The 24,928-nt window shown below is 55.8% G+C and overlaps 13 protein-coding genes across 13 annotated transcripts; 7 read left to right on the forward strand and 6 right to left on the reverse strand.

Annotated features, from left to right (window-relative positions):
* Positions 1-991: 991 nt before the first annotated feature.
* On the forward strand, positions 992-1,867 carry PHSY_004891 (hypothetical protein; the record flags this gene model as incomplete). Its single annotated transcript, XM_012335503.1, has 2 exons — positions 992-1,243; positions 1,670-1,867. The coding sequence occupies 2 exons, from the start codon at positions 992-994 to the stop codon at positions 1,865-1,867; spliced, it is 450 nt and encodes a 149-aa protein (XP_012190893.1).
* Positions 1,868-2,508: 641 nt separating this feature from the next.
* On the reverse strand, positions 2,509-3,595 carry PHSY_004892 (hypothetical protein; the record flags this gene model as incomplete). Its single annotated transcript, XM_012335504.1, has 3 exons — positions 2,509-2,928; positions 3,043-3,112; positions 3,480-3,595. The coding sequence occupies 3 exons, from the start codon at positions 3,593-3,595 to the stop codon at positions 2,509-2,511; spliced, it is 606 nt and encodes a 201-aa protein (XP_012190894.1).
* Positions 3,596-3,736: 141 nt separating this feature from the next.
* Positions 3,737-4,216, forward strand: PHSY_004893 (hypothetical protein; the record flags this gene model as incomplete). Its single annotated transcript, XM_012335505.1, has 1 exon — positions 3,737-4,216. The coding sequence occupies one exon, from the start codon at positions 3,737-3,739 to the stop codon at positions 4,214-4,216; it is 480 nt and encodes a 159-aa protein (XP_012190895.1).
* Positions 4,217-4,445: 229 nt separating this feature from the next.
* PHSY_004894 (hypothetical protein) lies at positions 4,446-6,278 on the reverse strand (the record flags this gene model as incomplete). The annotated part of the gene is made up of 1 exon (XM_012335506.1): positions 4,446-6,278. One exon carries the CDS (start codon positions 6,276-6,278, stop codon positions 4,446-4,448), a length of 1,833 nt encoding a protein of 610 aa, XP_012190896.1.
* Positions 6,279-6,688: 410 nt separating this feature from the next.
* PHSY_004895 (hypothetical protein) lies at positions 6,689-7,846 on the forward strand (the record flags this gene model as incomplete). The annotated part of the gene is made up of 1 exon (XM_012335507.1): positions 6,689-7,846. One exon carries the CDS (start codon positions 6,689-6,691, stop codon positions 7,844-7,846), a length of 1,158 nt encoding a protein of 385 aa, XP_012190897.1.
* Positions 7,847-7,953: 107 nt separating this feature from the next.
* On the reverse strand, positions 7,954-9,687 carry PHSY_004896 (uridine nucleosidase; the record flags this gene model as incomplete). The annotated part of the gene is made up of 1 exon (XM_012335508.1): positions 7,954-9,687. The coding sequence occupies one exon, from the start codon at positions 9,685-9,687 to the stop codon at positions 7,954-7,956; it is 1,734 nt and encodes a 577-aa protein (XP_012190898.1).
* Positions 9,688-10,114: 427 nt separating this feature from the next.
* PHSY_004897 (hypothetical protein) lies at positions 10,115-10,999 on the forward strand (the record flags this gene model as incomplete). The annotated part of the gene is made up of 1 exon (XM_012335509.1): positions 10,115-10,999. The coding sequence occupies one exon, from the start codon at positions 10,115-10,117 to the stop codon at positions 10,997-10,999; it is 885 nt and encodes a 294-aa protein (XP_012190899.1).
* Positions 11,000-12,120: 1,121 nt separating this feature from the next.
* Positions 12,121-14,193, forward strand: PHSY_004898 (hypothetical protein; the record flags this gene model as incomplete). Its single annotated transcript, XM_012335510.1, has 1 exon — positions 12,121-14,193. The coding sequence occupies one exon, from the start codon at positions 12,121-12,123 to the stop codon at positions 14,191-14,193; it is 2,073 nt and encodes a 690-aa protein (XP_012190900.1).
* Positions 14,194-14,916: 723 nt separating this feature from the next.
* On the forward strand, positions 14,917-17,634 carry PHSY_004899 (serine/threonine protein kinase; the record flags this gene model as incomplete). The annotated part of the gene is made up of 2 exons (XM_012335511.1): positions 14,917-15,185; positions 15,336-17,634. The coding sequence occupies 2 exons, from the start codon at positions 14,917-14,919 to the stop codon at positions 17,632-17,634; spliced, it is 2,568 nt and encodes an 855-aa protein (XP_012190901.1).
* Positions 17,635-17,876: 242 nt separating this feature from the next.
* Positions 17,877-18,810, reverse strand: PHSY_004900 (hypothetical protein; the record flags this gene model as incomplete). The annotated part of the gene is made up of 2 exons (XM_012335512.1): positions 17,877-17,965; positions 18,114-18,810. 2 exons carry the CDS (start codon positions 18,808-18,810, stop codon positions 17,877-17,879), a joined length of 786 nt encoding a protein of 261 aa, XP_012190902.1.
* Positions 18,811-19,913: 1,103 nt separating this feature from the next.
* PHSY_004901 (hypothetical protein) lies at positions 19,914-20,255 on the reverse strand (the record flags this gene model as incomplete). The annotated part of the gene is made up of 1 exon (XM_012335513.1): positions 19,914-20,255. The coding sequence occupies one exon, from the start codon at positions 20,253-20,255 to the stop codon at positions 19,914-19,916; it is 342 nt and encodes a 113-aa protein (XP_012190903.1).
* A 1,270-nt stretch (positions 20,256-21,525) lies between these two features.
* PHSY_004902 (multidrug resistance protein) lies at positions 21,526-22,415 on the forward strand (the record flags this gene model as incomplete). Its single annotated transcript, XM_012335514.1, has 2 exons — positions 21,526-21,758; positions 22,082-22,415. 2 exons carry the CDS (start codon positions 21,526-21,528, stop codon positions 22,413-22,415), a joined length of 567 nt encoding a protein of 188 aa, XP_012190904.1.
* Positions 22,416-23,145: 730 nt separating this feature from the next.
* PHSY_004903 (hypothetical protein) lies at positions 23,146-23,610 on the reverse strand (the record flags this gene model as incomplete). The annotated part of the gene is made up of 1 exon (XM_012335515.1): positions 23,146-23,610. One exon carries the CDS (start codon positions 23,608-23,610, stop codon positions 23,146-23,148), a length of 465 nt encoding a protein of 154 aa, XP_012190905.1.
* Between the last annotated feature and the right edge of the window lie 1,318 nt (positions 23,611-24,928).

A 24,928-nucleotide genomic window follows, 5' to 3' on the forward strand; every position in this document is an offset into this window, starting at 1 on the left:
TGTGATCGGAAGAAGAGGTGCCTGAAGATGAAGCTGTGACACGAGCTACGATGTGCATGCATGGCTTCTAACCGTTATCTCTGCAGGTCCACTCCTGCCTCAAAGAAGGCAGGCAGTCTGAAGCGCGTCTCAGCTCTCTCTCTGCGGTTCCCCACTTTGTTGATTTCTATTTGATAATTTTATTAAGCCTTTGATTTTCCAACCACGCAGACAGTCCCGTGAGACGGCTCGCTTCGAGATGACGATTTTCTTGGCTCTTTTGGCCTGGCTCTCTTCCTGCGCTGTCGGCTCTTGAATCACCCGATGGCGTAGTCGCACATCTGCACTCTTCGGCTTACCCGCTGCCAGATCACTTGGCTCCTTTCACGCCATCCGCTGTCTCCAATCTCTCGTTCTCGCTGCACGACTTTCCTTCTGCGCTACCTTCCATCCACTCCACCATCTCATCTGACCACTCACCTACCAAAGAGCTCAGACACCGTCGACTTGATCGCTGTCGCTTCAACTCGCCTCCACATTCATCTGCGGCCCAACTCGATTAAGCTGCGTCCACCGATTCGGCCCGCATCCAGCAGCCCTCACCAACCCACCCTTGTAACGCATCTTCGCACGCAGACTTAGCAATCATGGTTCTCGGATTCGGTCACCATTCTCAGAAGGATCACGCTGCCTCCAACGAGTCGCGAGGTCGTGACCCTATCATCGCCACTGGTCGTGGCGGTGCCGGTAACGTGAGTATTGGCGCAATGCCACAGCTGCAGCACGGCATCGAACGGCGGCTACGGTTTGCCGACTACCACTTTGCATGCAAGCCAGTCGCTCGTCGGGAACCTGCATTCGTTGAGTCAACAGCACTGACCAAGAACCCTCGCACTTCTCGCCTCTCTTTACCTCGCGACAACAGATGGTCCGCTCTCCGTCCCGATCGCGCGATCGCTCCGGCAATGCCATTTCACGCGAGGCAGTCGCTGCCGCCGCCGTTCCCAACCACATGATCTCGAGCGGTCGAGGTGGTGCCGGCAATGTCCGATCGCCTTCGCGCGACCCTCTTGACCGAAAGAAGGCTGCCGAAGCACAGGCACGCGAGGACAAGCTTCAAGAAGAATACCGCTCCCACGACTCCAAGGTGGCACACTCGACTGGCCGTGGTGGTGCCGGCAACATTGCTACCACCGGAGACGCTGAAGAGCGTGGACGTGGCCGCGACTCGAACGGCACTAGTGGCGGAGGAGGTGTCGCAGGTGTAAGTGAAGAATGAAGCATTCATTCCCTCGAGCTGTCCGGATATAAATGGAAACCAAGTCGATACCCAAAGCCTCAAAGATCGCCTTCTGCTTTGGAAAGCTCTGCGTCCTAGCGGAAGATTTCTCGATCGGAACATTCTCACGGCAAATCATGTAGAGCCACCGGAATCGAGCCATTCCCATGCTCTCTTTCCGTGGACACAACATGCTTTGTCTCGCTACGTGACGTTGCAGCAATTTCAACGCCTCATCACACTTGCACGGTGTGATTCCGAGATTTGTGCTGCGGGCGACATGAACGTCGTCGTCAGATAGTGCTGCTGTTGTGTTGTCGCCTATCTCTCTCGCGACTTTGTTTTTCGGGACAGCCGATACCAGTCGAACGGTTGCGCTGACACTTTGTTGCATTCTTCTTGATATCACAGCTGCTGAGGTCGCTGTCGAGGTCTCGATCACGCGAGCCACGAGGCAACGGTAAGGATTCGCCCAAGAACCGTTCTCAGTCTCGACCTCGTGCGTCGGAGTCGAGCAAGCTCGCTCAGGTCGACGAGACTTCGCGCAGCAGCGAAGAGGAGACCGCGTACTCTGCTTCCACCCACAAGGGCCCCAACGGCGGAGTCTAAGAGTTCTGTGTCCATGCTGCTTCGACATGGTACAGGAGCAACGACCCCGAGATGGGGTGTAGAAGATATCTCGTCTTTTGTAAAGATCCTTGTTTCGAGGTTTCCGGATTCGTAATGTTCATCGCTTGGGCTGGCTTGTCGAGTTTCGTGGATGAGTGTGTGATGATGTATGCAACTCAGATCCCACGACTTTGTCCATGTTTTCCCCTCAAGTGGTGCAATTCGGGTTAACAAGCTCAGTTGTCACAGTCGGCATCGGATCCACCATCGCGCTCACACAGCATCGCTCCACCTCACGACAGGTGATCACCGGGGGAAAGAAGAACGTGGTATTCGAGGCTGTGTCTGAATGTGCGATCGAGAAAAGAAAAAGAACAAGCCGAGCGGAAGAAGAGGAGAGGAAAGAGATACAGTGTGAAGCTGGGATCGGGAGAGGGAAGCCAAAGTGATGATGGGAAAGGTATGATGAGGGGCTGCAGAGATGGTTGGGCGGGACACGTTCGACGTTTGCTGTGTATCACTTTACGAGGCTGTCGGTTAGGCTCGAGTGTAGCGCATGTCCAGCGTAGATGCTTCTGCTGCCGGACGTCTCCAGCGTCCGCCACGTCTCTTCAATCCCTCCTCCTTCCCTTCTCTCCCCCTTACTGACTAAGAATCTGCCTAACAAAGCTCTCGTAATGAATGTTGCCGTCCGGGTGAACCTGCACTCCCTTCAACAACTCGTCCATCTCATCATCGCTCAGCTTCTCTCCCAAACTCGTCAACACGTACCTCAACTCTCCTGCTCCGATGAAACCATTTCCGTCCTTATCGAAAACCTGGAAGCCGCGGATGAACTCCTCCGGAGTGCCCGCGGGTTTGAAGCCGTTCGGACGGTTGAGGATGTTGAGGAAGGAGGAGTAGTCGATGTCCTTGGGGGAGGAATTGGCGAGGTCGGCAACTTCTGCCTGGGTTGGGTTCTGGCCGAGGGCGCGGAGGAGGTCGCCGAGCGATTCACGCGAGATGGTGCCGGTTCCCTTTTTGTCGAACAGGGCGAAGGCTTCTTTGTACTCTGCGTCGGACTGAACGGTGGTTGAGGCGATGATGGGTCAGTTCTTGATCGGGTTGAGAAGGAGAAAGGACAGCGATGGGACGCTGATGGACGCGAAACAAGAGCTGGCTTCTGTAGCACTTACCATTGTGAACAACGTTTGTTTCCAAGATGAGGATGTGGTGGTGGTAGGTAGTGGACGGTGATGACCTGCACTGTGCGGAAACAAAGTTGGAGCTGTCGAAACCTGACACGCACAGCTGCGCAATGGCTGCGCCCACCTCTTTCAGGTTGCACCTGCGTGTTGGTCTCGGTGCGGGAGCTCCAGGATCAGCGGAAAAGGGGCTCGAAACTTGGCCCCTATGGACCAACACTTTTTGGCTAAGAGGTGCGGTCAAGACACGCGCGCGGCACCTCAGCTGTGTTCCATCCGCCAGCGGCTAGACGGGTCGAGCGCGGAGGGTGCGTCTCACACGTGACTTTCCGCAATTGATTTGATAGATTGTGATGTTCTCCCAATCTTACAATTGCTCCGAACCAAAATTGACTGGGGAGGCCCGGCAGAGCCCGATAGCTGCTCACCCTAGAATTTGTGAGACAGCCAGGGTGCCGATTCGTAGATCAACTCGTTGGAAGATGCGGATCCGTCTCTCAATCAAAATTTCCAGAAGAACGGCTGAGACCAGGCGATCCGACATCTCTCTCCCCCCGCCGCCGCAACGCCGCTTTCCGCGAATAGGCCGAAGCACCCCAACCCCACTTCTTCTCTCTCTTCACAGTTTTGTCGCCATCACCATCCCACCTTCCTCTTCTCCTCTTCAGTCGAGATATACGTCACAATGCTCTTCGCAAGGTCATCAGCACTGCGCACCGCCGCACGTCAGGGACGCAACTTTTCGTCCACCTCGACAACTCGTGCCTCTGCTCCTGAAAAAGCCTCCTCCGCCATCAACGACATCTCCAAGAAGGCCCAGGAGCTCGGTGGCCCCGCGCTCAAGCGCGTCGAAGGCCTCCTCGGCGGATACTCCGAACCTATCAAGTACAACTTCCAGGTCGCCTCGAACATCGCCAAGCAGGTGTACATCGCCGAATCCCTCGCTCCCCCCACCAGCGTCAACTCGATCACCTCCGCATACCGCCACATCTACTCCAAGATCTCCGACAAAACTTACTGGACCCAACTCCTCACAAAGGGCACCTGGAAACAGGTCGGCATCTACGCGGTGGAGGCTTACGGTATCTTCACCATCGGCGAGATGGTCGGTCGCAGATCCCTCGTCGGCTACAAACTCGACACCTCCAACCACGCTCACCACTAGATTTGCTTCGAGCACTGTTAGCAAATATCAACTCATTTCTTCTTTTCCTTGATCTGCGGCATTAGCTTCTGTGTCAACCTCGCAGAAGTCCTGACGAGCACCGTCCCTTGTCTCCGCATAACACACGCCGCAGAAAAGGCACAGGCGATGGAAGCATGCAGCGTGTACTGAGTTGTGTATGTTCATGACAGACGCCACGATGGGTTCGGTGCTAGAAGGCGACAACTTATCATGGCAGCTCGGATCTGTGCGTCAGAGTCGACCCGAAGAACGCGAGCATAGCTGACCCGCGATACGAACTTTTGTCACCTACGAGGTTGGCCCCGTCCAGTTGGGCAGCCTCCCAATCTCGAGGCGTGGCCCGCAGCGTGAAGCATTCCGCCCAAGACCATCGCTGCGCAGGAAGCGTTGCACTGGCATTGGCGCCATTCTTTCTTGCTATAGGACACTCTGAGTCGGTCACAAGAGTCCAGTCGTAGCCGCGACCGCCGTAGCCGATCGTGCTTGGTTCGCATGCGAAGCTGATCACGTGGCTGAACTGGCTCGCGCTGAGACAGCCGTCTTCATCCAGTTGGCGCAGAACATGAAGTCGCAGTTCAGGGGGCAGATCGAAGAATCGTGAGAATCCCTCCGCGTGCTTTTCGCTTTCTGAAACGGCAGTTCCCTTTTCGCTGCTCCGCACGCTGGCCTTACAGCCCAATGTTCTGGCCGATGCCAAGACTGTCAAAGCAGCCTTGCGACACTTGATGGCGGCAGCCCGGTTGCGGGAGAGACATGCCCACGTCAGCTCGTTGCGATTGATATGCGTGAGCCCCAAGCCAAACACCAAAGCGTCCTGAAAATCGATTTCCCAGTCGTCCAACGTAACGCCGATAGATGTCATGTGCCGCTGCATTTCAGCGGGGATCTCGTCATTGTCCCTTTCCTTTCCATGCAACCGCCGCTTGCACGCCCTATGATGGAAAAACGACACAATTGCCTCAACGTTAGCCAAAGGCAAAGGTGCGTAGCGCCGTCTAATTGCATCGATTCTTGCCGAATCTTTCGCCGTTTGGGCAGGAAGCCAGCCCCCCTCAATGTTGCCCGCGAGCCCAAGTGTTCGAAGATGAAAATTTGGACGTCTCCTTGTCGACTCGAGTATCGTTCGGAAAAGAGGGTCGTCGCGTAGAGCTGCAACATTTCCAGATATCCCGTAGTGACCGTTCGTTGCATCCCCATCGCCATCTCGGATGACTGCAGAGCTGATCAAGCGGACGCTACGCTCGTTGAAAACATTGCCGTTGAGCTGTAGTTCGAGCAGACATCGACAACGCTGCGGATCGGTAAGGAAGTCGGCGATAGATTGGGCGATGAACACATTTTGCTCGTCAGAAGTTTCGTCGTCACCAAGGCTGATCAGACCGGAGAGTTCGAGACACTCGAGTTCCGTGCCGGTGGCTGGAACCGCGTCAAAGAAGGCTGCCAAGGATTGAAGCGAGATTGGGTTGCTCGACAAGGACAAGTCCTTCAGCCCTGATTTACCAACAGCTTTTGCCAGGTCTGAAAGCGTCCCATTCTCGCCGTCGATGTCGTTCGATTTTAAGTCCAAACGACTCAAGGTCACATTACCGGCCAAAAGCTTTGAGATGGCGGGCAAGCAGTCTGATGTCAATCCGTTGTTGGAGAGGTCCAGGAACCGAACACCGCTAAACGACGGCCAGGGATGTGTTTTCGATAACTGAGTTCGAGGCGCAAGGATGTTGAGCCAGTCAATCGATGCTGCATAGCAGTCTGGCTGACCTAGGTTGGTGGCGGCCTCGTCGCTTCCATGGAGGGTGTTGTTGTACATCTTCCGGAGCTGTTCCAGGACCTTTTCCATCCTTGTATCTCCAAGACCGGCGTGCTGGAGGTCAAGGAAGTGATAGTGGCCTACTCGTTCCTTCATGGTCATGATGATGTCGGATACTGAGACTAGATTGTCGTCCTCCGGGAGCGAAAGAGTGCCAAGGGGCAGGCGTCTACGGCCATCGTAGTGACCCTCGTCATCTTGAGAAGATGGAAGTGACAAGTCGTCAACGTCCATTTGGCTCATCTTGCCGTACAGCTCGTGCGCTTTGAGTAGCCCATGCAGAGCGCTCGATCGATCGATCTGCGAGAGAACGCTTGAGGTAAGGACGGCAGTTGACGGTATTGAAAATACCTTGAGCGCATTCAGACCTGGCACTCTTGAACGCTTTCAGGCTTGGATCTGCCTCCACACGCAACAACCGCCTCTACCGTGCATGAGCTAAATTGGTGAGCTTTGTCTGCGCAAAATTGACAGGTCGGCTGAGCCGAGACGTCACACCGGACCCTGGATTGTGGCTCAAGTTGAGACGCACGGCGCACGCTCCGACAGTTGACAATCTTTCGATAAGATCACCGTCATCAGAAGTCACACACCACGCCCACCTTTGCGTGGACGCCTTTATTTAGCCTCGATCAACGGTCACGATGAAGTTCTCAGCCTGGCAGGCGCTGCTTGTGGCAGCTCTGTGCCTTTTGCCTTCTGTCTGCGCCTGGGGAATTGCAGGACACCAGATCGTAGCCACCATTGCGCAGACGCAGCTTCATCCTTTAGTTCGAGAACAGCTCTGTTCGATCCTGCCCAATTATACACAATACCCTTCACACTGGCCACCATCCGAAGATGTACTACCTCGCACACACTGTCATTTGGCCGTGCTGGCCGGATGGCCCGACACCATCCGCTCTCGATACCCATGGAGCGGTCAGCTCCACTATGTCAATCCGGTAGACGATCATCCCCCAACCCAATGCTATTACGGAGAGACCGGCTGGACGTCCCCGAACAACGTTCTTACTTCTCTGGTCAATTACACATCCCGCGTGGTGACCGAAACCGGCTGGGAACGCGACATGGCGCTACGGTTCATGGTCCACCTTTTCGGTGATGCGCATCAGCCACTTCATCTCACTGGACGCGCTCGTGGTGGCAACGATGTCTGGGTTCACTTCGAGGGCAGGAAAGCGCGTCTTCATAGCGTGTGGGACACTTTGCTCATCAACAAAGAGATTCGCGAGCTCTCAAATTATACGACACGCTTGCCTTCGGGACGCATCGAGAGCGCTCTCGTCGGAGCTAGATACGACCCTTTGGTGAGGTTCATCCTCAAGGAAGGCCTCGGACAGCCTGCCATCCGCGGCGACGTTGGCAATGCCTGGTGGAGGGACGAGTCGGCCAGCTGGCCTGCATGTCAAGGCCATGCCTCCGTCTCAGACGCACAGATGCTGGAGGGCGAGGGACAGCTCGCCTTCTCCTCCATGGTCGAGGACCCGAGCAGGGTGGATGACACGGATCTGCCGATCTGCCCTTACGAGTGGACTCAACCGATGCACTCATTGGTGTGCGACTATGCCTTTGCTGCGCCTGTACCCGCCTGGGAGCCAGCGCCGCCGTCTGACGGAGACGATTCGGAGCCTTCACCGATACCCTTTACCGAGCCTGAGCTCGACGTGCCCGAGTACGTGGGTCGCATCGAACGCGACAAGGTAATTCACAAGCAGCTCGCAAAGGCAGGTGTGCGTCTCGCTGCGGTACTCAACACGCTTCTGCTGCCTGACGAGAGCGTCTCGACGTTGTCAGACTAACGACATGCATCTGCTGTGGCTCCACATCCTTTATTGGGAATGATCGATCGATGTGTATTTGATGGCACCGTCCGAACGTAGTTGCAAATGAAGCATTGTTATCTATTCTAGTAGGCGCCGTTGTTGACAGGCGCATCCCCGCCAAGGCGCATTGTAGCGAACGCTGTTGTCGGAGACTTGCTCGGCGAGTTGGATCCAGATTGAGCGTCGGCACTATCATGAGCCATCGCACCCGCCTCGCCACGGGCCGATCCACTGCTAGCGATGTGTTGTTCAGCGCGCTCAACCACCTGGAAAAACACGTCCCACATGCGAGGGCAGTCGAGGTTCTCTAGCACTTCGACATTCCTCCCACCTGTTCCCCACCCTTCATGCTCAACGCGGTCGCCCCAAAAGTCGACGACGGTGGCACCGCATGCAAGCCCATCGCTGCACTCCACGTCGACACGGTACCTCTTTGGCGGCGTACCGCGGAATGCAGCGGCGTTATCGACCGTATTCGCTGCTGCCTCCGGGATGTCGCTCGTCTCTCCGCTGCCTCCACCAACGACGTTGGTTTCGAGCCCCAAGGAGTTGACATTCTGCACACTCCGAGATCTCGACGGCGAAGGCGACGAAGATCCCACGTGCGTGTCCTTGTTGCTGTGGGGATCGGCATCAAACATGGCAACATTTGGGACGTCACCAGGCGAAGGGACGCGTCGGTAGAAGAGCGTCGGATCGATAATGTAAGCGATGGCGAGCATATCGTGCACCGGTGGACCCCTCGTGAACCCAAACTCGGAGGCGTACGTCTTTGCGAAGAACGTCAGCGTCGAACTCAGCATCCTCTTGAGATCGCTCGGTCCGGCCTGTGTCGATGCCGGTAGCTCAGAGACCTGCACCGCGGGCGAGACGCCTGGTGACTGCGTGGGCGAGATAGGGCTCAACGCCGACCGAGAGTGCCGACGGGAAGAAGGTACGGATCTCGTTCTGCTCGAGAGGAGTCGGTCGTGAAGTTCTGCTGTGAAGATAGCTTGATGTGTGACGTTGAGACCAGCCATGACCACTTTGATGTCGGTGTTGAAGACGATGGCAGCTGCTTCCGGGTCGTTGAGAATGTTGAACTCGGCAAGTGGACCTCTGTTGCCTCGAACGCCGGCAGCACCACCCATGAGTACGATCTGCTCGATGCCTTTTATCAGGTGAGGGTAGCACCTGATGAAGAGCGCAACGTTGGTCATCGGTCCCGTGACTGCCATGTGGATCGGAGGTTGACCTTTGTTGAGCCGCTCCGTGAGGATGGTAGAAAGTGTATATAGGAACAGTGAGGGCTCGGGTCCAGTCGTAGGTGAACTCGTCTTGGGGTGAGCAGGCTGAAGCCAAGGCTGGCACAACGGCGACGACAGGGAGGGCAGACCTTGAACTCCACCTAGACCGCCTTGACCATGAATTCCGACGTCAACTTTTACATCCTTGACCAGCGGACAATCGGATCCGCGAATGACGGGGATTGAGGGATCCGCTCGGTACAGCGCCATGAGACGCACAGCATTGAGGAAAGTATCGCGGCCGCCTGCATTGCCAGCTACCGTCGAGACGCCAAGCAGCTCTAGACTGGGATGGTGGACTGCCATCAACAGGGCCATGGCATCATCGTGGCCGGGATCGCAGTCAAGCCACAGAGACTTGACGACTGCGTCATCCCTTGGAAAAGTTGATGTAGGTGTGAGGGGCGCTTCGGCTGAGCCTTTTGCCCGTGGCTGGAACGCCGGCGACGAAGAGCCAGGTTGTACGAATTGGCTGAGACGTCGCAACAGCGATGGAGTGCTTCCAGGTGAAGAAGGTGCGCTGCTCTTCATATCGGAAGGTCCGCAGCGGGCGGTAAAGTGACAGCCTAGGAGATCTAGATGGAGAGCAAGAGAGTGAAGAGGCAGGAAATGAAACGCTTGATCGCCGTCGGACGCGCGCAGATACGCTGATGGATGTCACAACGGTAAGCGCAAGCATTCGCACATCGAATTGCTTCCCGAGATGTCATCGAGTTGGAGTTTGCGCACAATGCGCAGCTTTCCACCTCCAATCGGATCACAACGGACTTGCTTGCCTGCTTGCATGCAAGGCGCAGGGTCCAAGTTCCGGGAGTGACATCTCGGCTGTTCCGAATCCAGAAGGCAGCCGGCCGGCCCTTCAACTTTTCCGAGGAATTTAGCGGTCTTCTTTTTTGAGCCCTACTTTCCGATAACCTTCCTCCACACCCACCGTCAACCTTTAACCGGATTCGTCAAGATGGCGGACGTATGGATCTCACGAAAGAGGTGGACTTGCAAGTACTGCGATGTCACCATCAACGACGACCTGCCATCGAGGAGGCATCACGAGACGGGAGGGAGGCATAAGCAGAATGTTCGCAAGGCGCTTGAGGATCTATATCGCAAAGGCGAGCAGGAGCGCAAGGATGCCGAGCACACCAAGAAAGAGATGGCACGCATAGAAGCACTTGCAGCCGAAAGTTATGCTCGAGATCAGGCCACTACAGGTGAAGGGGCTGCTTCATCTTCACGGTCTACGGCGTCGACGTCAGCCTCGCTCCCAGCGACCACGGTACATCCCAAAGCCCAGCCGGTTCTCGCCCATCCCGCACGTCACAACACGAGACCATCATCCGCGACAGGAACGACAGACGTATCGCGGCATGTAGCTCAGCCGGGTGAATGGGAGCACGTGCTACCCGTCGCTTCTGCTTCGACGTCATACGCCAACGAGGTCACCGATCGTGACAGGGCAAGATCGTTCCGCATCAAGGAGAAGGTGGTTCGCCTGGATGATAGCGATGATGATCAAGACCTCGCCAGCATCAAGGTCAAGAAAAGGCCACGTGCTGCTCAGGGAGATTCTTCAGGCTTGCAAAGAGGAGTCAAGAAGGAGGAGCAAGATCAGCTCGCTGACCAGGTCACGAAGGATGCCGCCGTAGCCGTCAATGCATCGAGTGAACTCAGTACAACAGCAACGGCGGCCACGACAGTGAAAGGGGAAGAAAGTGACGATGTGAAGACGGGTATCGCACCGATCATTGATCCGAATGATGAAAGCGCTGGAGGAGGTGGCAACATGTTCAAAAAGCGAAGAGCCGGCGCCGGAGCAGGAGCGAAAAGGGTCCGAGCCGTCATATAGTGCGTAGCAGCATCGACTTGTTCGTCAATCTCATGTACATCAGCTCGTCGTCGTGACAAAGTACTGACTGCTTGTTCAGCGCCGAATAGCCACGCATCGTAGAATGGAACGAACCAAGGCTAGGAGGCCTGTGGACGTCAGATCGGCGATGAGGAGTAGTGGCACCGAAAAGATCGGCGATAGGCTTGATTTCTTCCACGTCGACGAATATTCTCGCTGCTGGAAGAAATGGATCTTGTCTCACTCTTGCGCCCGTCGTGAAAGGCGAGCTGCCCGCGCTTCCCGTGTGTGGCCCGCTGTATCACTTCTGGACCTCCCTTCTCGGCTGGCACAGTCAAACCCAATTGCAGCAAATGGATCAGCAAAGAGGGACAGTGACTTGTTCTGCTCTGCGTGGGCCATCGCAAGCACGATGAAAAGGGTCAGTTGCTCGCCATTGGAGACCAAGTGCGTTGCGGAAAGGGCTAGCAGCGGATGAAAGAAGGCGGAAGAATTCTGGGAGGCGCCAATTCTAGTTGCAAATTCCCGGTCTAAGGGAGAGGACGCACAGACCGGGGAAAGAGGCACACTTGGATGAGCTGGAAAATGCCGTGGTTCGAGCTTTATTGCTATTGGCCGGCAGGCACTCAGCCAGTGTTCCAGTCTCGTTGCCTCTACAGCTGGCCACGTCGTCCACGTCGACACCGGTCAGCCACAGCGAAAGCTTCCAGCTCATCAGATTCGTGTCGATCAATTGGACTCCCGACGCTCCCTCCCTTCCACACCATCACCTTTCTTCCTCAAGATAAATACTACCGAGCCCCGTAAGTCGTCCTTGCTCCTGACCCCTTCCACTACACTGTCCTCCTCCTCCCGGCTTCGAGTGCGAACGGCATCCTACTCAAGACCGCTTTCGCCACCGTCGGCAACGCTCACATAGTACCCAACTGTTATCGTTGTCGTGGTCGTCTCCGCTTGTACAAGCATCGCCGTGCGAGCTTGTTCGCTGCACCACATCGTCGTGGCTTCCATCTACATTATATACCCGGCATCTCTCGCATTTTAAGCATATTCTGACTCTCTTCGCATCTGCCATTCGTACACCTCTCTACCACCCAAAAGTCGGAAGTAGAAGCACAAGAATGGTTCTCGCCAGCCGCACAACTGCGCTGGCACAGCGCCGCAAGGCTGCTCGTGCCACCGGCATGTCTCGACCCGCCTTTATGACCATCATCATGGCCATCTTGGCTCTCCTCACTTTCTCGGCCTTCATGGCGCCCGGCTCGTCCGCTGGCGGCATGGGTGTCGCCGCTGCTGCCGACAAGCGCAGCGAATACGGAACCGTCATTGGTATCGATCTTGGAACCACCTACTCGTGTGTCGGCGCACAGGTCAACGGCCGTGTCGAAATCATCACCAATGACCAGGGTAACCGTATCACTCCTTCCTACGTCGCCTTCACTCCCGAGCGTCTCGTCGGAGACGCCGCCAAGAACCAGGCCGCTCAGAACCCCGAAAACACCATCTTTGACGCCAAGCGTCTCATCGGCCGCAAGTGGGGCGAGTCGGACCTCAAGAAGGACGCCAAGCACCTCCCCTTCAAGCTCGTCGAGAAGGGCGGAAAGCCCGCCATCCAAGTCACTGTGAACGGCGACAAGAAGGTCTTCACCCCCGAGGAGGTTTCGGCCATGGTGCTTCAGAAGATGAAGGAGACCGCCGAGGCCTACCTTGGCCACAAGGTCACCCACGCCGTCGTCACCGTCCCGGCCTACTTCAACGACGCTCAGCGACAGGCCACCAAAGATGCCGGTACCATCGCCGGTCTCAACGTGCTCCGAATCGTCAACGAGCCCACCGCTGCCGCCATCGCCTACGGTCTCGACAAGAAGGACGGCGAGTCGCAGATCATCGTCTACGATCTCGGTGGAGGTACCTTCGACGTTTCGCTCCTCTCGATCGACTCGGGTGTCTTTGAGGTGCTCGCCACCGCTGGTGACACTCACCTTGGTGGTGAGGACTTTGACAACCGTGTTTCGGACTACATCCTCAAGCAGTTCAAGAAGAAGACCAGCCTGGACGCCTCGGTCAACAAGCGCTCCGTCGGAAAGTTGAAGCGTGAGGTCGAGCGTGCCAAGCGAACTCTCTCCAGCCAGATGTCCACCAAGATCGAGATCGACGGTTTCTTCGAGGGTAACGATCTCGACGAGACTCTCACCCGTGCCAAGTTCGAGGAGCTCAACATGGACCTGTTCCGCAAGACCATGAAGCCCGTCGAGCAGGTGCTCAAGGACGCCGGCGTCAAGAAGGACGAGATCGACGACGTCGTGCTTGTCGGTGGTTCCACTCGTATTCCCAAGGTGCAGGCCATGCTCAAGGAGTACTTCGGCCGCGAGCCTTCCAAGGGTATCAACCCCGATGAGGCCGTCGCTTGGGGTGCCGCCGTTCAGGGTGGTGTTCTCGCCGGTGACGAGTCGCTCGGCGATGTCGTCTTGATCGACGTCAACCCGCTCACCCTCGGTATCGAGACCAACGGTGGTGTTATGACCAAGCTCATCCCCCGTAACACCGTCGTTCCCACCAAGAAGTCGCAGATCTTCTCGACTGCCGCCGACAACCAGAACACCGTCCTCATCCAGGTGTACGAGGGTGAGCGATCTATGACCAAGGACAACAACCTGCTCGGCAAGTTCGAGCTGACCGGCATTCCCCCCGCGCCCCGAGGCACGCCTCAGATTGAGGTCACCTTCGAGCTCGACGCCAATGGAATCATGAAGGTCGGCGCCGCCGACAAGGGTACCGGCAAGTCGGAATCCATCACCATCTCGAACGACAAGGGTCGTCTCACACCCGAGGAGATCGAGCGCATGGTCGCCGAGGCCGAGGAGTTCGCCGAGCAGGATGAGCAGGTCCGCAAGCGCATCGAGGCTCTCAACAACCTGCAGAACTTCATCGCTTCGCTCCGAAGCCAGCTCAGCGACAAGGAAGGTCTCGGTGGCAAGCTTGACAAGGAGGACAAAGACACCATCAAGTCGAGCCTCAAGGATGCCGAGGCATGGCTCGACGAGAACAGCCAGACCGCCGAGGGCTCCGACATTGAGGAACAGCTCAGCGAGCTCCAGGCCGCCGTGGCACCCATCACCGCCAAGATCTACCAGGGTGGTGCCGGTGCCGGTGGCGACGACGAGCCTCTCAGCTACGGCCACGACGAGCTCTAGATAGGTGATTGGATCATCTGCAGCTCGATTCACGCTTGGTGTGGTCGTTCGATTTCTAATCAGCGTCTCGCGTCATTCTTCTGTTCACATCGCCGTCTTGGCGTACATTACTGTTATCACGTAGTCTTGACTCATTGTCATCATGTGAATACTCAAAAGAAACAGATTTCAGCATCTCGGCTCAGCGGATTGAACGTGCGTGAGCAAGCAAGTTGAAAGAGTCTGGGATTGGTCTAGAGGTCGGCTTGGACGATAGCTTCAGCGGGACAGGCATGCTTTGCGCAGGGATTGATCTTGCCCAGACATCTGCGTGCCTGGCAGGAGGCGACCTTGTGGGCCTAGTGGGTTGTGCGGCGACTTTTGTTAGTAACAACGCGGGGCCTGTGCTGGCCGACCGAGCAACGGTGCGGCGGATCATTTGCTGAATACGCTTCGTTAGGAGATCCGAGCGGGACTTCATCTGACGAGATGACTGTCACTTTTCCGAACCCGAATCTGCTTTGTTTGGGCATGAGAGCGTCGAGTGCGAGCAATCATTAAAGAGCGCTTTGAGCGGCAGGCTCGGATCTCTTTTGCATGCTCGGACGCATCTCCTGGCGACGTTCATTGTCAGACAGACCGCGGCATGTCTGCTGAGCTCCGCAGTCTCCATTGTCGGTGCGCATCGATGGCTCGTGCCTCGTTTTCAGCAGCCCCGCCTTTGTAGGGTGATCGCCAGCGCCGATGCCTTCGCCATCGTTTCCGTCGGATGATCCGCGCAGCGTCGACACGCTCGGAGCACCAAATTATCCATGCAGCTTGCGCCGCTTTGGGGCGCTTAGGCCTCTTTGCATTGTTTGCACTTATCGCAGCCTGGCTTTCAACAATCTGGCACACGTTTTCTCTCAGCAGCGCATAGCACTGAACCGACTTGCAGTAATGATTGATGCAACGGGAGAAGCAGGGTCAAAGCGCCGCACGAAACTTTGTCATTCTTCTCAAGGATCAAAGAGGTGAAGGAATCCTTTTCCTGAGAACTTATCATCGATTTTCAACCGAGGCGTGGTCTGAGTTGCGATATAAGGGTTTCGCAGACCTTGGCGGAAAAGTCGCCATTCATCGTTTCCTCCAGTCCTCCCTGCTCATCCAGCTCAATTCGACAGACGAAAGCTTCCGGCCTCCAAGTTGCCCGTCAGCATCAAGTCGTCTGGTACTACAGCATCAGCAGCCACGCGGATTGTCATCCCTCACCAGTCCACCGTACTCGCTAGAGCAAGAGCACCGATGTTGCACGCCTTCAATGCGACTCTACCAACCGACAAGTTTCCGCCGCTGTCGGGCGACCACCAAATCGATATTCAGGACTTGCAAGCTTTCCTCGAACACATGTTTCGTCCGCAACTTCCAACAAGCTTCAAGCTGCAGATATATCTATGCATCGGTATCGTCAGCTTCCTGCTGGTCCTCTGTGCACCTATCGTGCTTCAACGGCTCCTGTACAGACGAGCTTGGCTCTTCAAGCTGTGGCACGTCGGTGGCGGCACGTTTGTCATCCCGAACGCGGTGCTCGCTTTTCTCCTCCTCGAAGCACTGTTCGGCATGCTCTGGATCGCATATGCCATCATCACACTTGAGCACTACCGATATCACAACTATCAACGGTCCTATTTCGCTTGGAGAACCCTCATCTGGACCGTTCTGTGGACGGGCTGCTGGTGGACCAGTTTCGGCCTACTCAGCGCATTTCCTGACGCTTTAACGCTCAAGACAAAAGGTCGCAGGCAGAAGAGTCTCATCTTGAGTCCTGCGGTCTTCAACATTGCGTGTTGGGGAGTGCCGTTGCTTCAGTACGCCAGCATCCTGCCACTCGTCATTATTGACTCGAGAGACAACGCCTCCGTCGCCGCTGGGTTCGAGACATGGCTCGACGACGTTCAGGTGGCGTTGAGGGGAGCCGTCCCCGATGCCGTATTTGCGCAACTAAGATTACGCGCCATGCATCTTTGGCTTGACATGACCGAGGTGTATTGGTACTTTGGCGTCATCATGGCATCCTTGTGCTGCTGGTCCATCGTGGCTCTGTTGGTGTTTATGCCGGTGGGTGCACACGTGCTCTTACGTATCAGGCTGCAACTTCAGCTCGAAACTCTCAAGATGCAGGCAGCAGGGGGTCGTCTAGTCGATCGGAGGCTCGAAAGTGGAGTAGACATCGACCAGGATTCACCTGGCTTGCCGAGACGAAGCGAACGTTTCAGCGCTACAGCCAGCGGCTTGCCACCGCTACGAGAGCCAGCGCGGCCGTCCCCGAATAGCAGACCTAGCTCGAGGACCGCTCGAGAGCGTCTCGTTCAAAACTTGAAGCGGCTCTTCAAGAATCTGCTCGTTCAATATCTCGGTATCTCTGTCGCCATCCTCTGTTTCTTCTTTGCCTCGGGCAAGGACGCTCTGCAGGTGTACAGTGCCGCTCGCCGTAACGATACGATCAGGACCGAGACCCAGTCGATCCTCTTCGCCGCCTGGACGATGGTGGTGTTTGCGTCTTTGACCCTTTTCTGCACCTACCGGCGGTCCTTTGATCCTTCGCTTAGCGTGGATCTGTCGGACGAAGAGCCGTCAACTCTTGCTCCTCGCTCCGTTCTTGTGGGGCTGAGAACGCCCTTGTCACACTTGTGGAACAAATGCTCGCAGAGTGCCGCATCGAGAGTTGCCACTGAAGCAAGTGGGCTCGAGTGTCTAACAATCCAGACTGGGAATGAAGCTTCATCCCGGCCGGCTTTGTTGATCACCACTCCGACGCAATCCACACTGTCTGTCGCAGCAGATTCCTGCCAGTGTTGCTGGTCAGCTCCAGCTTCGGACCGTTCGGGAGACACCCTCGTCTCGTCGTCCAAGTCATGCTTCAAGACATCTTTGACTCATAAAGTCGCGGCAGTTTCACCTGCCGTCGAAATCTTTTTCGCCACTCCATTTGGCAAGATGCCTGCGGTACCGGCGTCAGCGCTACGCCCGCGAATAAGGAGCTTCTCGATGAACGCCACGGATACAAGAATTGCATGCCTCGATATCGAAGAGGAGCTCGCACCCACTTCGTCCAACAGCAGTCCCGGGAAACAAGGATATCTGCGCAAAGATTCGACGTCGAGCGTCAAGCGTCGCAGATCAAAACGTTCAAGATGCTCGAGCATATCAACGAAGAATGCAGTGGTTTTATCTGACCACGCGAGAGCGTTTGCGGGATACGCACAGGTTGCAGCGAGCGGATCCAACGCGCCACAGAAGGCCGAATCGACACCAATTCTCGCTAGGAGAATTTCGACTGCAGAGGTCCGCTCATCTCGTCGTATTGCAGATGCGGAAGAGATGCACTTTGTTCCGCAGCTGGATATGGAGGCAAAGTGCTTTGTTCCGCCTGGCACGCTTGTCAAAGAAGACGATAAGGTCAAGGAAGATCATGAAGGTTGAGATGTGCAGATCTCGCCGGAACAGCCAACAGATATGGCAGGCACTGTTTCTCGGAATGGGCCACCAGCACCCGGGATGCAGGATCGTCCCGAGCTTCGATGACTCTACCTTGTGTCTCTAGCTGTATTCCAGTATTGAGTCCCCCTCGGGCGCCTAGCACCCGTACTTCACACTCCTTCCCCGCTATTCAGGCCCTTCTCGCTGTCGCTCCTATCCTGCTTTCTGATTTCAATACACTCTTTCTAGTGGCTTTCGTGTTGTGATGTCATGAGACGGCTGATTTCACAGTCGTTGCGAGTCTTGATGCATGATGAGACAGCGGCGACGGCTGCTGCCGAGCCAGAAGAGATTACACGTGGTGTGATGTTACACAATTGATCGCAGTGCTCCTTCAAGCGAGCCTTTCCTTCCCGAAGCCATTCCTCTAGCCGCCAGCGATCATGCGAGCTCTGAAGTATCTGCGCCAGGCTGGTTCATACCTTCGACGATCTGACGCAGTACGGACTCGCTGACCAGTGTTCGCAGTTCGGGTTCTGGATCGGTGCCATCGCGCTCGGCTCTTGTCATGATCTCGCCTACCCTCACCATGAGCTGATCTGTTTGTGCATCCAGCATCTCATCTTGTGCTGTCTGTTGCTCGGCCGTCAGGGATTGACTTTGGCGTGGAACGCCGTTTTCGTCCTCGTCGACTGTTGCCTCCTCATCTTGCTGCTCGTCGTCTGCATCACCGTCGTTGTCTTGCAATGATTCGCCGGTCACGCCTGCGATGTATCGCGCCAGTTCTTCGTGTTCGTTCTCCATCGCCTGCTGTGCGGCGGTGAGCCCATCCGCATTTGTGTGCTTTGCGTCCGCGTGAAACTCCTCGATCAAGCAGCGTGCTGCCTCGATCGTTTCGCACACGAACAGCGGCGTGTCCAGGTCCGAGTCCGTGGTGTTAACAGCATCGGCTGGAGCAGTTGGATGTGAGAGGAGGTAGCGGAGGATATCGAGATGGCTGTAGGAGGCAGCAGCGTGGAGCGGGGTGTAGGTGAACTCGTCTGCTGCAGTGGGGGAGATGCCGAGCACGTCGACGCACTCTTTGACGCGTTCGAGGTCTCCTTCGCCAGCGGCGATCCAGATGTTTTTGCCGGCAGAAGTGCCCGCGACGGGACGGTCGAGTGATGTTGGCACCGGCATTGTGTCGGCAATGAACGGTAGTGATGAAAGCCTCAAGGGTTGAGAGTGATGTTCGAGGGTGAGTATTTAGCATTGCAGAACGTGTCCAAGAAGCTTTAATCCAACTCAGCCTGCAGGAAAGGTAAAATTTGGATTACGAGCTGCTTACTAATCGCATGTTTGACGCATGAGTGTGGAGCTTTGTCGCCTGGCACGCTCTTGCGACATCCATCTTTGACGTTTTGACGTTGTTCGACGCTTTCATTACACTTTCACCACAGCTGCCGCTCGAATCGTCAGAAAGGCTCCCGACCATGGGCAAGAGAAAGTCGTCAAGTAAAAAGCCGACGGGCTCGAAGAAGCCGGCTCCGCTGGGTGAGTGCCTCCCATCACCACGCAGTCGTCGACAGCAGTGGAAGCCGAACTAACTCTTCTTCTCTGCAATGGACTCGGACGGAACAGATACGGTCTTCACATGTCTCTTTTGCAATCACGAAAAGGCAGTCTCGTGCAAGATGTAAGTGCGCCCTTCTACCAGCTCCTCGGCATTCCGCCAAAAGACGATGCCGTCCATACTGAACAAGACGACTCTGCATGGACGTTTGATGCAACAGCGACGACAAAGCAAGGATTGGCTACTTGTCATGCAAGATCTGCGGTCAGAAGTTTTCCGCCGACACGAGTCCGCTGGATCAACCCATCGACGTCTACTCGCTTTGGATCGACGCTTGCGAAGACGTAGCCAACGAACAGGAGCGATGAGGGGTCTTTCTCTCTCTCTCTTTCTATGCTGCGACAGCGCCTTACAAGTCCGACAGCGCACGTTCGCTATGCGACGTGATCACAAAGCTACCAGATACACACACACATGTGTGATCAACTCTTCCCCGGCCCTCGCTTGCAATCTTGTCCTTCGCATGACTCCTGCATTCGCGATCACCCGACTCACGAACTCGTCACCATCCAGCTCGTTCTCGTGTATTCTTCTTTACGACCACTCTCTTGTACTTTTACGCAATCGCGAACCGGCTTCTACATACCAGCATCCTGGGCTCTACCGGCTCAACCGAGGGTCGCACGTAGCGAGCCTTGAAACTGTTGAGAGACCAAGTTGTCGCTTCGCATCAGCAATCATCGATCTTTGATCGGGCTTCCTTTCGTGCAACAGAGGGCGGCTCTTTGCTGGTCGACCGTGTGGTTGTAACTACGATGTCGAATGTCCTCCACATCACATTCGTGAACGCCTTAACAAGCGCAGGTAACGCGCCGCTGTCCAATCGGGGCAGGCGAACAAAGCCGTGCGTCGCGGATAAAACGCTTGTACGCATCGCTTCGTAGGCGACACTAGCCGGTTCATCTTCTACATTCTGTAGGTATGCATTCACCGGGCCAACGAACAAGCCTTGAGTTCCGCCGTTGTTCGGCATTTCATTGGCATCTTCCACGCGGAAAGCTGTGCAGAGCATGACTGCCGCCGGCCAAGTTGTTTCTTTCCGCACCGTCGGACGCACCGCCTTGTCCAAGATTTGACCGGTGCACAGCAACGACCGAATACCATGCAGTTCATGCTACGTCTTCAGCCGGATATCCGGACGTCAGAATCTGGGGTTTACCTTTGAGAGAAAAGATGGCCGAAACACGCACACTTCGAACAACCACGGTTGATGCATTTCCTCGCGCCGAGCAGTAGCACAGCTTTCTCCCTTCGCTGTCTAGCGAGATGTTAGCGGGGACGTGAGTGTCTCCTCTTACCATGATGAGCGTAAAGCTGTGTGTAGGAAAGACGGAGCCTTCGAAGGGGAAGACATCGTTCCGCGGAGAACAGGCAAGGGTGGTGTCAAGCTGTGCCGAAGGTGTATCTCGCTCCGAGCGATAGACGGCCCGCTAGATCCTGGTCCCCCGGAAACACCGGTTGCGAACCCTCTCCGATCCAGGGTCTTCAGGAAGAACGCATGTTGGCCGGTCAGCGTCGTGTCTCCTTCCTGCGGCTGTGATAGCAGATCGGTGATTCCACCACTTCACGTTTCGCTTCTCCATGCAGTGGAATCTTGCGCTGACTCTTGCACGTTGTGTGATGTGTGATTGGTCACTTCGTGGATCGTTGCGGCATCGACAGACCACGCGAAATAAAACCACATCAGACCTTACGCTAAAAAGTCAGGACCAAGATCGGACCATACATCGACTCCGCAGCGCGATGTACAACTTTTTCAATTTACTTGTGCGAGATTACGACATTTATTCACGCACAGCTAAATCAGCTTACGGTGGCAAAATGTATTTCCCCAAAGGGTCCTGCGTCAGTCGATCGCGTCGGGTTTTCCCTGCACAGCCTCACGCCGGCTCTTGGAAGAAAAAGTCTCTCTTGTGAGACATACACACACGCTGTTCCGGAGCGCGGCACTGGCGCGTGAGACTATGCAGCTTAGCATCGCGCGCTAGAATTGTCTCTGAAAGTCATAAAGCGTATATTTGCTGCTGTACAAGAATGATTCGGCTCCTGGACTGCAAGACTGGCTCTCAGACGGAGTGCGGCTGCTGAAGAGAATCGCCACGGAATGTGTACGGAAAAAGAAGCTATCAAGCCGGCAAACGAAGATCACGGGTCCAAACCAGGGTTTGACGTGCCCAGAAGAATGTCGTCGAAAAAGCGCTGAAAATACACGTCTTCACTCGCCAATAATCGGAAATAGGGGCAAGAAGGTGGCCCATGCGTCAAGCGGGACCGTGTGGTAGATGCTGTGTCAGTCGTCGCCATCCTGGTGCGAGAATATGTGGCCGTTGTTTCTGGCAGACATAATAAGATTTCTGGTTCTCGGCTCGATCCGAAAGTCGGACCTTGTGCCCTGCCAGCAAGTTGGGTCGGCAACACGGACACGTCCGAACTCATTTCTCATCAAGGTCACTTCTGTGATGTGCAGAAGTGCTGACTGGCTGGCTGGCTGGCTGTTCGAAGCAGTGTGCGAACAGTAAGGGGTGTGCAAATTGGCTGGTCATGCATCACGTCGTCAACAAGAAGGCAATGAAAGAATGATATATTTGAACGAGTACGAACAGACAACAGTGATTGTTTGGCGAAACATGTAGAAGGCGAAGGACAAAGAAGAGCTTCGCGGGCCGGTCTGAAGCAAGGCAAGTGAAACAGAAGGAAGAGAGGGCTAGTGATCGGGTAGATCACGACCTGGGTAAAATTTGCCGGTGCTACACATCGGTCCGTTCAGCCCGTGAGAACAATCCAGCGTTCAAAAATGCAACATTGGACTTTGAGTAATACTCTCACCCCCGTTCAAAGGAAGGGGAGGAGGGCACCGGCGGCAGCAAGGATCGAGAGACCGGCAGTGGCGGGCGAGAAGGCGGCAGCCGAGTTGGAAGCACGGCTCGAGGTGGCAGCAGGGGCAGCCGAGGTGGAAGTGCCGGCGACGGAGCTCGAGGCGCGGCTGGCAGAGGACGAGGCGGCGGTGCTCGATGCGGCAGCCGACGACGAAGCACGCGAAGCCGACGACGAGGCGGCCGAAGAGGCGGCCGAGGTGGAGGAAGCGGCACCGCTCGAGGAAGCGCCGGATGAAGCGGCGGCGTTCAAGCACGAGCTGTCCGACGAGCCCAAGACGACGACAGGCGAAGCGTAGTTGGTGGTACCAGAGCCGTCCGTGATGGCGAGGGTGATGTTGGTGCCCGCGGCGATGTTGACGTTCCAAACGTAGTTGCCAGAGGCGCCGGTCTGGGTAGGAAGGGTCTCGATGGGAGAAGCCGAGACCTGACCACCGGGCAGGACGTTGATAATGACATTGCCGGTGGCGCCTTGCCACTCAAGAGCCCTAGGCTGGCACTGAGTGAGGGAAACGGGGGTGTTGATGGTGGCTGCGCTGACGGCAGCGGCGGCGAGCACAACGGCACCAGCGGCGGAGGCGATCTTAACCATTTTGAAGATAGGTATGTGTTGAAGGAGAAACGGAGGAAAAAGAGCAAGAAAGTCGATGGATGCGATGCAGGGAAATGCGGTGGTGGTAGGTGGACGGACTTGGATGGAAAGCAAGGGAGGCGAGGAATATATACTCCCGGGGGAGGAGACGCCGCTCTAGATGGGAGGGGGCAGGGCCTCTCTCTTCTCGAAACTCTACGCCGCGTCACAATCGAGCCAACCAAAGCAGTGGCCGCAGAGCCAGCTGTTGGACGGCAGAGGCAGTCACAGCACAGGCGCCCTTCGGAGAGACCAAGACTCGAGCGTGCGGCACACCAGCCGAGAGGCAGGCGTCGTAGCCAAGCCTGCAGAGCCAAGGCGACGCGAATTTGCTCGAAACGTTCGGGGCGCACAAGCGAGGCCGCCCAGAGTTGAGATCGCGAAATCTTGGTTCGAAATCAATCAATAAATAATATCGATCTTTTTAAAATAGAGTTCATGGGACAGCACTGCGTCGCTCTACGCTGCGCCGTGCTGCTTTTACCAAGAAAGTTGATGTTCGATGCGATGCCCGGCAGCTGCGAGCCGTTCAAAGACAGACAGCCAACACCGTACTCCTTTCGATGCCCGCCCTGCACGGCCACACGAGAAGTGCAACTCTCGTGTTCTCTCTTGTTCTGAACTCTGCCACAGAAAAGGCCGTTTGCCGGCTGACCGCATCGCGCAGTGCTGTACCACGCTGCAATGTGTAAATGTCCTGCCTCCGTTCTTCGCGTCGGATTGTCTAGATCTGACGGTCCAGGACAGGTTTGCCGATCCCTGGCTTGGGTCTGTTCCGACGCCATGATCGCAAAGTCGGCGTGGCCCGCTGGTCCGAGATAAGTGAGCTCGAGCGCCGTGGACGAAGCGCTTCTGTCGATCATTTGATCGTCACAGTCGTGTTCTGCGGCACGGCTCGTCTGTAGCGAGACTCTTGTTCAAGGCAAGGAAAGAAGGCTGATTAAACTTTGCTGTTGCAGCTTTTGGCCGCACGGAAACCCACCGGGTCACAGGCAACATCTTTGCATGACGAAAGTCCTGTGGCCTAGAGGCTGTTGCGAATCCAGCGTGCATGAGGGCAGGGCCTGTGTAGACACGGGTTGTGGCCTAACGGACCGGAAGCTAAACTCCGCGGTTGACGAATGGACGCAGCAAGTTCTTTGCATCCTTCAGGGTGTTGTTGTCTGTCACGTTACTTCCTGTCTCCTGGCTAGGTTGCTGGCCTACCATCTGGCGTCGCACAAAAATCATGACATTGGCTTGGAGGAAATTGTAACGCAGCGTCGGTCACATTTGTCTAGATTTCGCGTCAGCCAGTTTGATCACACCTCTGCAGACGTGCTTTTCTGACTGGCAACTCAAGGTTCGGCATGATTCTTTGTTGCATCTTTCACCTGCCGTGTGCAGTGCAGTGCAGTCGCAGGAACGTCGGCGGACATAAGTTCCCTGGCAAGCTCGATCCCAGTAGCTGACCTATCCGTCAGGCCGCCGGTCTGACCTTGGTAGAGCTTGGTACGCTCCACAGTACTGCTGCGATCAGCTTTGCCACATGATCCACGCCTCGGCATAGGTCGTAGCCTTGAGATAAGTCGGGTCGTAGCCGAAGCACAGTTACCGTTGAACTAGCGTGATCTCACATGGAATCTCTGTCGATGCGAGCCACTCTTGAGCTTCTGATGCAGGGAGCCGTAAGCCGAAGGCGCATGAAGCACAGTGCAATGTGAGTCGCTGTGCAGCGCGGATCCTCGTATGCACCACCGACATTGGAACGAAGGTTCTTTCGTGTGTGGCTTGCTTTGTTATTTTCTCCCTTTTTCGACCCTCCCACTGTATTGTCTCGTTGTGATGGGCCTGGCCATCCCCGAACGCCAGCCACTCGGCACGTCGCCTTCCAATCTTCTTGATAGGCTCTTGGCCTGCAGCTCGACACAGCCTTTCCGACAGCTCTCGAGACGTGCAGCATTGAAGCGCCTGCCTTGACAGGCTACTCCGCAAAACGAACGGCGAAACAGCCGTGCCGAACGACAGCTTTTTTTAGAGAAGCGCAATTACGTAAGCAGATTCTCCACACGTAAGAATCTGGACCCTGAACTGTCAAATTTCGACATCGCTTTCCACAAAACTCAGCCTCTCGCTTCATCGTCATCTTCGTCCCCAAGAGATCGTATCAATACATCTCTGTTGAGGGCTTTGTTCGGCAAT

The sequence above is a fragment of the Pseudozyma hubeiensis genome (assembly GCF_000403515.1).
Source record: "Pseudozyma hubeiensis SY62 DNA, scaffold: PHS45, whole genome shotgun sequence".
Lineage (NCBI taxonomy): Eukaryota > Fungi > Basidiomycota > Ustilaginomycetes > Ustilaginales > Ustilaginaceae > Pseudozyma > Pseudozyma hubeiensis.